A 13,631-nucleotide genomic window follows, 5' to 3' on the forward strand; every position below is an offset into this window, starting at 1 on the left:
AGCCAGAAAAAGATAATTCTGCCCTTGTTCCTTTTAAACACATGCCTGCTTTCCTTGTACAATTGCTTCCTAGGAGGAGAGAGTTTCTAGCAGTTCCCAGCAGATCCAGAAGCCCCTGGTTTCCCTTGCGGTCCTTCAGCATTCGGCTATCTCTAAAATGACAGTGATGGCTGAAGGCTGAAATTCAGCAGGAGAAGCAGGAGCTAGAGAAAGCTCTAACCTCCTTCTCCTCAGGCTAGTAACTCTAGTAAACGGGACACACATTTCACCATCCTTCTTGGTCATTCATGAATCCCTTCCCACAGAGGTAACTTCTCCCACACCTGGCACCTCCTGCCTGGCAGAGGGGAGAGTCCCAGAATGAAGAGGAGAAGGGAAGGAGGACGGAGGGCTGCTGCACTGTTCACTGGCAGATCTCGTCCCTGTTTGTGTTTTTGTTTAGGACACAGCTAAGAGAGCCTGTGCTAAATGATGAACTCCCAGGCCGCATCATCACTGGGAAAGTGCTCATCAAATCAAGCATAAAGTTGGTGAAGGAAAACTCTGTCGTATTTAACAACACCCCAAGGGAGGAGCCCATTGATATCATTGTCTTTGCCACTGGATACACCTTTGCTTTCCCCTTCCTTGACGAGACCGTAGTGAAAGTTGAAGACGGCCAGGCATCGCTGTACAAGTATGTCTTCCCTGCACATCTGCAGAAGCCAACCCTGGCTGTTATCGGCCTCATCAAACCCTTGGGCTCCATAATACCCACAGGAGATACGCAAGCTCGATGGGCCGTTCAGGTCCTGAAAGGTAAGTGCTTGAGAAATAGCAGGGCATAGGTGTTCAGTCTGCCAAGTTATTTTGAATACTGGAAACTTTGAGATAATTCCCAACTCCTACCTACCAGAATCTTTAAAAGCAGATCCATTTGATTGTCTGAATTACACTATTGTAATGAATTTGTGCCACTACCAGAACAAAAGATAAAATCATGGGTCAAAAAGTACCAGCTAGTGTCTACCTGCTATTTTGACTCAACCAACTGGCTCAATTAAAATGTAAAAGTTCAATCAATTGAATGACGAAATTCAGCCAAAGCAGTTGTGAGGTTCTGTCATATGAACTAAGTAGTGAGATGACCCGATGCTTATCTCTTCAGCCAGTGGCATTATCCCAAGGAGCACACCCTCCGTCCACTTAGGCTGCTAGCATCTCTACCAGAAGAACCGATGAGTGACTGGGCACTAGAAGTAAAAGATGAGCAGTAGTGAAGCATCTTTGCCGGCTAAGTAATCGCTGAAATCTAAAGTTAAATTGCATTTTTTGTTTGTTTGCTTTATAGGTGTAAGTAAGTTGCCACCGTCAAGCGTCATGATAGAGGAAGTTAATGTAAGAAAACAAAACAAGCCCAGTGGGTAAGTTAACTACCATGCATTCTTTTTGGATCAGAACTAAAACTAGTAAAGCAATAACAAAGACAGTGAGAGTTACACTGGAGATAAAAGAAGCACCTGGAACTTAGAGAAAAAAAAAAAAAAAAAACTAGGCTAGCCTGTTTAAGGAGAGAGAAGGGAAAAGTAAACTGAGAATTAAATTGACAGTTAATGTCCCAAATCATCACTTTAGACCATGGTCATCTAGCACCATATGGAGTTTAGAATCTAAACCAAATATAATTAACCCTCATTTACCAGGGTTGTATACCTTAGCCACAATCAGCAGGCAAGAAGTTGTGTTTATACACTGTGACACCAGGAGGGCCTGCTCATTCATTCATTTCAACCAATCTGTGTTTATTCAGCTCCATTTTTATTCAGACGGCTACTCTACAGCAGGAGTCAAACTAGGGCCTACGGGCCAAACCTGCTGACCACCTGTTTTTCTCTTTTACGTTTTTAAATTGTTGGAAAGAAGATTTGGGGATACGTGGAAATTATATGGAATTCAAATCTCAGTGGCCGTCAATAAAGTTTTATTAGAACACAGCCACACTCACGATTTACATATTGTCTAAGGCTGCTTTTGCATTACAGCAGCAGAGTTGAATAGTTGAGGTAGGGACCATAATACAGCCCTCAAAGCCTTAAGTATTTACCACCTGGCCTTTTGCAGAATGCTTGCTGACCCCCTCTCTAGAGGAGAGGTCTCCACATGTGCTCTGCTCTTTGGCTACCACTCAAGGGCCAGGGACAGTGGAAGGGAGATGGCCGGCGAGGAGGAAGTCTTGCCTTTCCCCCCAGCTCCTAATCCTAAAACATCTCGGTTTTATCTGTTTTACTGATTACCTGTTTCAGACTCTGATATAAATTTTCACTTGAAAATAGAGTTTCTGTGGCAGAAAAAAGAAGTTTTAAGATCATGCATTTAAGAAACATCACTTCTCTCATTCACATATATTTCCAAATGTCAAGTGTTGCTCTAGCCTTGTCAAAGTGCTAACTCCCAAAACAATAAAAGCATTTTGGGTGTCTCTTCTTCATCCTCAACCTGGGATATGATTTGCTCTCCATTACGGCATTCTAGCATAACACAGATAATTGATTAGAACTATGCAATGTAAAAGCTTTTGTCACGTAGGTCAGTCAATTATATTAGGGACTAATACCAGTATTCCAGGGAATTCCACCCTGTTGATTTCTGTGGCTTTTTACATGGTACAAATCTAGCAATAAATGAGTTTTAGAAAGATTTAGAAATAGTAAAATTATATAAAATCTTTTTTTTTTTGGAAGCTGCTAATCATTTGACAATAGAACTAAAATAATACTAGATCCATTATTGGCATTTGGAGCACCATATGTACAGAGTATCTTTTCAAGGAATCCATCTTGTATTTAAAGAATATTAAGTAATACAATAAGACATTAGACAGCCATGGGCATGGAGGGAAGAACACAGAAACTCGTCCAAATATTGCAGCATCATTGTTTACTTCCGGCAATTTTATGTGTTCTAAGGTTATCATTATATAATATTTTTGTCTTCCCCTTTCTCCCTAATCTTCATTTCATAAAGATTTGGCTTGGATTACTGCAAAGCTTTACAATCAGATTATATCACCTACATAGATGAACTCCTGACCTTTATTGGTGCAAAGCCCAACCTGCTCTCTCTGCTCCTGACGGATCCGCGCCTGGCTTTGACCATCTTCTTTGGCCCGTGCACACCGTACCAGTTCCGCCTGACTGGCCCAGGGAAATGGGAAGGAGCCAGAAATGCCATCATGACCCAGTGGGACCGAACATTCAAGGTCACCAAAACTCGAGTTGTACGAGAGTCCTCATCTCCCTTTGAAAGCTTACTCAAACTCTTCAGCTTCCTGGCTTTGCTTGTGGCCATTTTCCTGATTTTCCTATAAATGAAAGAGGACCTAAATGGCTTGTCAGATGCAAAGAGTGGATGGGCCGTGCTCTGGTTCCTCCATTGCAGCAGCATTGCCTTAAGAGCTATAAGCCATGTCTGAGCAGGGAAAGCAACACCCTGCCCCCACCCCAGCTGGCTCAAGGGCTACCAGTGGTTTTCCTGAGCCTCTCCCAGCTCCCGCTGCTTCTGATCCTAGAGGATTATAACCAAGATTTTTGTGCATTTGCTGGAAGATTCAAGGGTCATTTTAGGGGAGTGGTCCCAGACAGCAATCTGAGCATTTAGACCTCTTTCCTATTTTCACATATCTTACCTAAAACTCCCTGCTTCTCAAAAGATTTAGCTGTACTAAAACGGTGCTCTTATGGTATCAGATGATTAAAAGTAAAAAGAAAGATGAAAACCTAGAAATTGACTGTTTCAAGTGGTCTTTTATTCTCTTTTTGAGAGTTGGGGAAAAGATGAGGGCAAAGAGAGAAGGGGATGAGGAGTTTATTAATAAAGACCATGAAATGCTGGGAGGGTTCAGTGGCTTTGCTGGAGTGTTTCTAAAGGAATGTACCTGTCTGGGAGTGCTCATCGCCCTGAATGCTCTCTGCAGAAAACAGGGCCTCCAGCTGCCACAGTAACAGCCCCTGTCAGACCTACTCCACAGAAAACCACCACCTCCACCTGCTCTTGGACCCGGCCTCCACCCAGCTCCCAAAGGAAAAAGACCTCCTCTACAACTCTGCTTAAGGAGGCCGACAGGGCTGCCTCTTAACTCAGCCAAATCCAACTGGAACCCATCAGAGAAAGGCCACAGGCTAGCAGTTTTTAACAGAGAGGTAAAAGGAAGAAAGAAAAGACCAAAAAAGAAAGAGCAAAAGCAAACACCATGTCAAAAGCAGTTTTTGACCAAGCTAGACCCAACCTAGATTCTCCTTCCCAGTTACACAGCTGGAAGAGGTTTTGCCTTCAGTTCAGCTCATTACTGGGCTTAGATGGCAAATCTCACGTCACACAGAGGTCCCCGGTTTGCACAGTAGAAAGGATCCGAAACTATGGGATCAGGAGAGAGTGAGCGCTGTAGGAGGCACAGAGGCAGGGCACGCCTCCTCCACTCTGGTCTGCTCAGGTCTAGCTCCTCTTTTTTGTTCCATTTTTTTAACTTTCCTCCTGACCTGTTCTACTTCTTAACATATGTGATACTGTGATTTATAACAACAAACATATATTTGGTCTTCCTCCTCATTTCCAGCACAGGGCTCCTAAAACCCTTTAAATCTCCCAAGTGATGAGAGCATAAAGGCGTCTGTCGTGAATGAGGTGATTTTTGAGAAACATGTAAGGATGGGGAACTTTCAGTCCCATCTCTCTGATCTCTGGGGAGGGAAGAGAGGGACTGGAGATCGAATCAGTCACCAGTGACCAATGATTTGATCAGTCATGCTATATAATGGAATCTCCATGAACTCCCAAAAGAATGGGGTTCAGAGAGTCTCCAAGTTGGTGAATATATGGAGATTTGGGAAGAAAGGTGCCCTTAGAGAGGACATGGAAGCCCCACACCCCTTCCCACCTACCTTGCCCTATGCATCTCCTCCATGCGGCTATTCCCAAGTTATATTATCCTTTTGTAATAAACTAGTAATCTAGTAAATAAACGGTTTCTCTGAGTTCCATGAGACCAACTAATTCACAAAACTACTGATCATTCTAGGAAATAAATCAAACCGAGGGAGGGGAGTCATTGGAACCTCTGATCCTTCACTTGTTCTCAGAAGCACAAATGACAACCTGAGCTCACAATTGGCTTCTGAAGTGAGAGGGAGGGTACTCTTGGAGGACTGAGCCCTTAACCCATGGAATCTGATGCTATCTCTGGGTAGATAGTATCATAATTGATTTCAGTTGTAGGACGCCCAGCTGATTTCCAAGATTGTTCAGTGATGTGGGGGGAGGGGAGCAGGGAGGAAACACACACACATATTGGAACTGGCTGCAGAACACTTAATGTAGAAACTTAGAATGAAAAACTGTTCCACTGAACAGAACCTAAATGACTTTTGGAAATGCTCTTCTCTCCCTTGAAGCAGAGCTGACATTTTACCATTCCTCCTAAAGTCAGCTGGAGAGGTTCAGCGCCCAACGTGAAACATGGCAAGGTGAACCACCCAGGCAGCCTCAGGGGCACACCACGAGGACACAAGCTGGAGCCTGGACCTAGCACAATCTATTGTGCTGAGCATATTGTACTGAGAGGCTGAATATACAAACAATGGCCAGGCCACCTCCAACAACAGAACTCTACCCACAACCTCTGCAGCAATCAGTTCAGAACACTCAGGACCAGGACTTGGTCCATGAGTGCCAGCTTCTCTGTTGTCCCTGCTCCAACTTAGGACCAACAAAGGAAGTCAAATATACACCCCAAACCAGTCACATGAGGTGCCTTGCTTCTCGTTAGCCCGCCTCCACCTCCCCCATGCCAACAGCCTCCAACAAGAGTATGTCTGAATCCTTCCCCCCCTCTTTTTTTTTAAACTATTAAAAAAGATCTCCTGCCTGCCTTTAAATATCTGCCAAACTTGAGGGATGGTAGCTGAGTTTGTTGCTCCAGCAAGCTCTGTCTTCAAGGAGAAGGCTGTGCTGCACAATTTAACAAATTGGAAAACAGACAAAGAAATATCAATTAATTAGTCCATGGTAGCAGAGCTAAGAAGTGGCTGAGTCAGGACATAGGTCTGCAGAACACACAACCAGGGCTCTTAACTCCACCATGTAAGTCTATGGTTTCCAATGTTCAGATGACTTCAGAAGTCTTAATAGTGATATCAGGAAAGTCATGTTACAAGGACGTTACTCCGTGGAGTATCTGTGTGTCTCTCTCCCTTTTTCACTCTGCCTGTGAGTGGGTGTGGACCTGCCTCTCCATCGCTGTGTGTCTTTCCCACTGTGTCTGGGATTTGGCAGCTCTTTTCCTTCATGCAGACCACTGTGTTTCTGAATCTCCACAGGCATCCTTTCCCCTGTTTATCCCTTCCTCTTTTTCTCTGACCATGTCTATTCTAGACCTGCTCTGTGGCTGTAGTGTAGTAACGTAGTGTAGAAAGGCCATAGTGTAGCAGCCCCTTCGATAGACAGAAGGGGCTCTCATGCCTCACCTTGGAATTATTCCATAAATCATACTGGGAAACAGTATTGTTTTGTCCCATTCATAAAAATAAATGAATGTGGTTAGGTCCCAGAAACCTAGCAAAAGAGAAAACATATTAAATGCTTTGGGCTCTTGCACATCCTTTAAATCAGATGATTTTCTAAGGCATTTCAACTCAAGAGTAATTTCACATTTTCAGAAATTCCTTTTAATGTATACAAATAATACCTTCTCGGGGGCCTGTTTTAAGTAAAGATGTCTATCTTTTTTTTTAAGAGCTTATGTTCTATTTATTATTGTATTATTTAATTATTTTTTATTTTGGTGGGGGGAGGTAACTAGGTTTATTTATTTTTAGGGGAGGTACTGAGGATTGAATACAGGACCTCATCCATGCTAAGTAAATGCTCTACCACTTGAGCTATACCCTCCGCCCTTAAGATGTCTTTCTTTTCACCTTCCTATACTCTGGCTCTTTTAACATACCCCACTGTTGGGGGTGCTTAGAGAAACCTGTGTGAAAGCTGTGTCATTTACTACCTGCGTGACCTTGAGCAAGTCACGTACTTTTCCTAAGCTACAGTTTTCCTTTCTATTACATAGAAGTTGTAATACATCCTACCTCCTAAGGGAGTTATAAGGAATCAATAGTGCGATCCACATGAATTTCTTAGTAAAAGTCCTGGTAATTGTTTAATAAATAATTGCTTTTATTACTATCATTACCTAGACAGGATGCATGTTTTATTTCTTGCTTTATTTTTTCTAGCTCCTCACTGGACATTTCCAACCGGATCTGTCATGGGCTTCTTAAATCCAATATGTACAAAATTAACCTCATTATCTTCTCCAACAGTGCCCTCCTCACTCCCTGATAGCATCCTCTTCATCCTCTGTGGGGGAAAAGTGTATTTCAAGAAGTAACTATGTAGAATTGGACAGTTTACAAATAAATGGCACTCACTGTATAACACAGGGAGCTACATTCAATATCTTGTAGTAACCTATAATAAAGAAGAATATGAAAAGGAATATATGTAGTTTCATATGGCTGAACCATTATGCTGTACACCAGAAATGTGTACCTCCTCTGAACTGGTGGTAACATCGTAACCAATTCCCTCTTTAATAGCAAGTTAAATAAAATCTTTAAACTGTGTTCACTTTATATTTGTATGACAGTTATGATTTTACCTCCTTTGAAAATTATCTTTTAATACCTTTCTCAAGGAACAATACTATTCATCCACAGTTTTCCACTGAAACACAAAAGAAGTCACCTTGACCCTCTGACCCTCACGCCTCACATCCAGCAGTCAATTCCTATCAAGGGTGTCTTCAGGGCAGAGCAGGGGTCACTTGGAGCTGTGGGTGAAAGCACAGGTCATAGAGAGACAGCCAGGGCTGAATCCACTTTCCTGCACAACCTTGGGCAAGTTGTTTAATCTCTTCTAGCTTTTGTTTCTTCATCTGCAATGTGTGGAAATAATGTGCTAGCATTTTTGTTAGGAGGAATAAATGAATATAATGCATGTAAAGCACTTAACCCAATGCCTAGCATACAGTAAATACTCACCTAAAGGTAGCTATTATTAAATCTCACAGACTCGTCTGTCCCTCCCCCTCCCTCCTTTCTCACTGGCTAGTTCAGGCCCATTTCATCTTCCGTCTAGGTTACTGATTCCTGTGCCGCTGGTCCCCTGGCCACATCTCCACCCCACTTCGCCATACTCCCCCACGGAATACTGTGAGGGTGCTCCCGTTCCCTGCAGGGGTCCTCATAAGAGGAGATAAATTAAAGAGCTCCTGTGTTCTCCCAATCCTAGTGCACACTCTCAATCACTGCTTCCCAGCTGAGCAAGTTTCACACATGAGCTGTAGACAAAGGAGAAAAGCAACACCTTTTACAGCTGTCCTGTCCTTGATAAGATGCATTACTATTCTAAAATAGTCTGTAATTTCAGAGCATTTTGATTTTTTTGAAGTCTACACTTAGTTCTTTCTCTTAAAAAATTTTGATTAGACATTTAAAAACAGGCCTGGAGAGTTGGGACATAGCTCAGCGGGAGAGGCGTGCTCAGCATGCACGAGGTCCTGGGTTCAATCCCCAGTACCTCCATTTAAATAAATAAATTAAATAAATAAAAATAAAAACAGACCTAAAACCTTTAAGCCAAAGGGGAAAATATAATGAGACAATTAGCCTGTATGAATAGGATAAGAGAATTGAGCAAATTTTGCTACAGAGTGGAAGTTCTACTATCTATGCAACATTTTCATTTCTGACTTCTGTTTCCACGGGAGTGCAAGCAGGCTTTATGAAGAGTGTGACTGCGGCTAGTTATGGCCAGATTAGTAAACAGAGGAACCAGTGCAACACGTGGCTGGAGAAAGAACCTAAGCCTCCACGTCAGCAGAGAACACGTGTCACCAAAATGCTCTTCTGTAAAAGCTGTTCTACAAAATCAAGACACGAAAGGAGTCAAAGGGAGACGTTCCAGGACATTAGAGAAGGAGAATGGTGATTGGGGAATGAAAATGTTATTAAATGCAGGTTGGGGCAATTTGGCAGCATTTACCAAAATGTTAAATGCACACATCCTTTGGCACAGCAAGTATACATCTTGGACTCAACCTCATAGAAATAGTCGTGTGTACAAAGATATGTATGTCAAGATGTTTACTGCATTGCTTGTAACAAAAGGAGAAAAAGAAGTAACACTGTCAGTAGTAAAATGGTTAAGTAATATGTGGAACATCCTAACTGCAAGAAAAAGAAACTCAACTCAAAGTAGCGTAACAGGGAATCATTGTGGCTCATATAATCGGAGTTTAGGGGTAAAACGGGCTTAAGATGGGCTTCACGGTTGCCTTAATCTAGTGGCTTCAGAGCCATTTCTCCACAGCTCCCTTGGATCTGCCCTTCTCCCTGGACCAGCCTCATCCCCAGCATGCCAAGAGAACAGCTGTTGCATTCCAGACTAAAACCTGCAGAAAAAGAGAGAAGTACTTCCAAGATTTTTCCAGCAACAGAATATGGCAGACAGCAACTTGTGTTCAAAAAGTCTGCTTACCCCGTCTTCCTGGGCACATGGCCACCTAGCTAGGGACAATCTTTCCCCGCCCTTCTTGCAGCTGGTGTGACCGTGTGATCACGTTCTTGCAAGTGGAATGTGAATGGAAAGGATGTGTGTGATTTCGCCTTCATCTACTCAAAAGGAAATTGCTGACTCTGGACGTCCTCACTTTCTCCTTTCTGCAAGCGGTATCATGGTCGTGGCAGCAATCCAACTTCAACAAAGTCTTCAGCGATGACACAGTAACAAAACAAAGAACAAGGGCCTCTGAGTGACCCAGGCAAGGAAGCTGCCTTACCAGCCAAGACCGGTCAAATTGTTTCATGACAGACAAATAAAATTTTGTGTTATTTGTTCCATTGTATTCAGGGGTTACATCAACTTTTCTTTTACATGAACTAATCTATACATCTTAAAGTCTCCAATGAATCTCTCTTCATGTCTCAAGTCCTCATGCATGAATTGCTGCATCAAAGCCTCCTTCTAAGGCAATTATTTGCTGGGGGGGATAGGATGGCTCTTTGACCAAAAGACCACCACCTGGAGCCAGGGGTGGGATCAGCTGTCTCCTAGAGGCTCAGAGCTACATGGAGGAGTGAATCGATCTCTGACTCAGTGTCTCTCTCCTCACCACTACACCCATCATAATTCTCAGCAATTTCACAATCAACTACACAGTCCTTCCATGTCGTGTCCTCTCAGCCCCTTCACCTGGCTACCTCTAACCATCTTATCCTCCGCCTGTCTCAACCCCCTACTACTATGTTCATCCTCTAGATCAGTGCAGTCCAATACAACTTTCTGCCATCGTGGAAACTTTTAATCTTCACTCTCCACTGTGGTAGCCACTACCCGTGCATGGCTGTTAAGCAGTTGACATGTTGGCTAGTGCCAAAGAAGAAAGGAATTTTTAATTTAATTTAACGTTAATGAATTTAAATCTAAATTTACATAGCTACATGTGGCTAGTGGCTGTTATATTAGATGGTGCAGGTCATGACCTTGTTATTCTCAATGAATGCAATTCTGCACAGTCTGAGTTGCAAACATCACACTCTCCAATATCATCGTATTCTTCCAGCTAACTCTTCTAATGTGATACTCTCCTCAAACTGCTGGGACTTCCAATCCAAACACTCTACCATCTTTCACTGTCCCCATTGCCCTTTATTTTCTCATCTCCCTCATTATGCAGCTTAGAGTTCATGATTATAAAACATCACATTTGCATACACTCTCCACTCCATCGCCCCTCCTCATTCATTCATAGTTGCATGGGAGGACTCCAACTCTGGCCAAAATCCAAAACTCTCTGCCTATTTCCAACTCCACCTGAGCACTTAACCTTCGGTAGAGGGAAAACACTCAGAATGCTAAGTGATCACTCTTCAACTCATGCCTACCCTACTGCCCCAAAATCCTGCTACATTTGTCTAATTCCTTCACAGGCCCATCTCATCTCCTAGATGATTATTTTGTATCATTTCTTCTCAGGGCAAAACTCTACCATTTCCTTCTCGCCTCACTCTCAGATGAGAAAACAGTAACAATGAGCAGATAACTTCAATAGATTTCCCCCCCTGTCTCCCACTCCACCTGCAGCTGGGCCCATGTGCTCTCTTTCCTGCTACCAAGGATGACTACCTGTGCCCCTAAGGCCAGGTCCTGCCAGCACTCGGGATCCCATCGCTTCACACCTGCCCAACAACATCACTCCTGTAATTGTCCAACTTCTCTCCCACGCTGTAGATTTTCCACTTTCTTCGGGGTCACTCTCCATAGTACATAAATATGCCTTACTCTCTGTGTTTTTTGAAAATTCTCCCCAACCACACATCACTTTCAGCAAAGTGTTTTTTAATACTTCAGAGTAACATGATCTGATTTATGACTTAGAAAAATCATTTTGGAGAGTGGATCATAAGGGAGTAAATGGAAGTAAGAAAACTAGTTAGAAGACTATTTCAGAACAGTTCCAGCAGTAGCAAACTTGATAATATTGACCATTCTAAAACTTGACCCCTTGGAAGCTGGAAAACCATTACAGAATAAGGTGAACTAACAAGACCTAACAACTCAGTGCAATTTATAAACTTTGATTGGGTCTTTAATCGGGAGAAATATAACCACAAACAGCGGCGTGTGGTTCAATGTATGCAAATCAATTAATGTGATATACCAACACTAACAAAATGAAGGATAAAAATCGCATGATCATCTCAATAGATGCAGAAAAATCACTTAACAAAATTCAACACAGTTTCATGATTAAAACTCTCAACAAACTAGGTGTAGAAGGAATTTGCCTTAACATAATTCAGGTCATATATGGCAAGCCCACAGCTAATTTACTCAATTGTAGAAAACTGAAAGTTTTTCCTCTAAGATGAGGAACAAGACAAGAATCTTCACTCTTGCCACTTACAGTCAACATAGTACTGGAAGTTCTAGCCAGAGCAATTAGGCAACAATAACAAAAATAAAAATATACAAATCAGAAAAGAAGAAGTAAAATTATCTGTTTGCAAATGACATGATTTTACATATAGAAAACCCTAAAACCTCACCAAAAAAAAAAAAAAACCTGTTAAAACTAATAAAGCTACTGTGATTGAACAGTATGGTACTGGCATAAAGACAAACATACAAACCAATGGATGAAACAGAATAGACAGCTCAGAAATAGACCCCTATATATAGAGTCAATTGATCTTAGACAAAGCTGCCAAGCTCATACAAGGGGGAAGGGACAATCTTTTCAGCAAACAGTGCTGGAAAAATTAAATATCCACATGCAAAGTAATAAAATTGGATTCTTACCTTAAACCATGCCCCAAACAATCAACTCAAAATGTATTAAAGACTTAAATGTAAGTCCTGAAACTATAAAACTCCTAAAAGACAACACAAGGGAAAAGCTTCCTAACTTTGTTCTTGGCAATGATTTCTTGAATATGACAACAAAGGCACAGGCAACACAAACAAAAATAGACAAGAGGGGTTTCATCAAACTAAAGGGCTTCTGCACAGCAAAGGAAACAAGAGAATGAAAAGGTAACATACACAATGGGAAAATGCTTGCAAACCATGCATCTGAAAGGGGGTTAATATCCAAAACATATAAGAGACTCCTACAACTCAACAGCAAAAACCCAACCACCCAATTTAAAAATGGAGCGAAAAACTTGAATGCACATTTCTCTAAAGAAGACAGACACGGCCAACAGGCATATTAAAAAAGGTACTCAGTTTCACTAATTATCAAGGAAGTATGAATCAAGACTACAATGTGATATCACCTCACACCTGTTAGGATGGCTATTATCAAAAACAAAACAAAAGATAACAGGTATTGGAGAGGACATGAAGAAATCAGAACCCTTCTGCCCTGTTGGTAGGGAGGCAAAATGGTATAGCTGCTAGGGAAAATAGTATGGAGGTTCCTTAAAAAAATTAAAACTAGAACCACCATACGATTGAGCAATCCCATTTCTGGGTATTTGTCCAAAAGAATTGAAATTAGGATCTCAAAAAGATAGCTATACTACCAGGTTCACTGCATCATTAAAGACAATAGCCAAGATGGAGAAACAACTTAAATGTCCATGGACAGATGAATGGATAAAGAAAATTTGAAATATATATATATATGTGTGTATATGTATATACACACACACACACACACACAATGAAGGGAGAGTATAGCTCAGTGATAGAGTGGGTGCCCAGCATGCACAAGGTCCTGGGTTCAATCCCTGGTACCTCCACCAAAAATAATTAATAAATAAACCTAATTACCTAACCCCCCCAAAAAATACATATATATATACAATGAAATATTATTCAGACTTAAAAAAAAAAAAGAAACCCTACCATATGTGACAACATTGATGAACCTGGAGACATGACGCTGAACGAAATAAGCCACTCACAAAAAGACAAGTCTGTACGATTCTATTTATACAACGTATATAAAATGCTTAAATTCATAGAAACAGTGAGTAGCATGGTAGTTGCCAGAGTCTGGAGAGAGAGGGAAATGGAGAAGTGTTGTTCAATGGATA

General features: G+C 41.8%; 1 protein-coding gene and 1 long non-coding RNA gene across 5 annotated transcripts in view; one reads left to right on the forward strand and one right to left on the reverse strand.

Annotated features, from left to right (window-relative positions):
* The window catches only part of FMO1 (flavin containing dimethylaniline monoxygenase 1), a 33,188-nt gene extending 28,177 nt beyond the window's left edge, over positions 1-5,011 (forward strand). For all 3 annotated transcript variants that reach the window (XM_010956893.3, XM_074349787.1, XM_010956883.3), the window contains 3 exons: positions 443-798; positions 1,331-1,403; positions 3,004-5,011. In XM_010956893.3, the coding sequence (XP_010955195.2) occupies positions 443-798; positions 1,331-1,403; positions 3,004-3,346 (772 nt within the window). In that variant the 3' untranslated portion in view covers positions 3,347-5,011. The remainder of the gene's footprint in view (positions 1-442; positions 799-1,330; positions 1,404-3,003) is intronic.
* The window catches only part of LOC105070495 (uncharacterized), a 180,782-nt gene that overhangs the window by 152,906 nt on the left and 14,245 nt on the right, over positions 1-13,631 (reverse strand). The gene's annotated exons all lie outside the window — the stretch shown is intronic.

Source organism: Camelus bactrianus, chromosome 21, assembly GCF_048773025.1.
Source record: "Camelus bactrianus isolate YW-2024 breed Bactrian camel chromosome 21, ASM4877302v1, whole genome shotgun sequence".
NCBI classification, from domain to species: Eukaryota; Metazoa; Chordata; class Mammalia; order Artiodactyla; family Camelidae; genus Camelus; species Camelus bactrianus.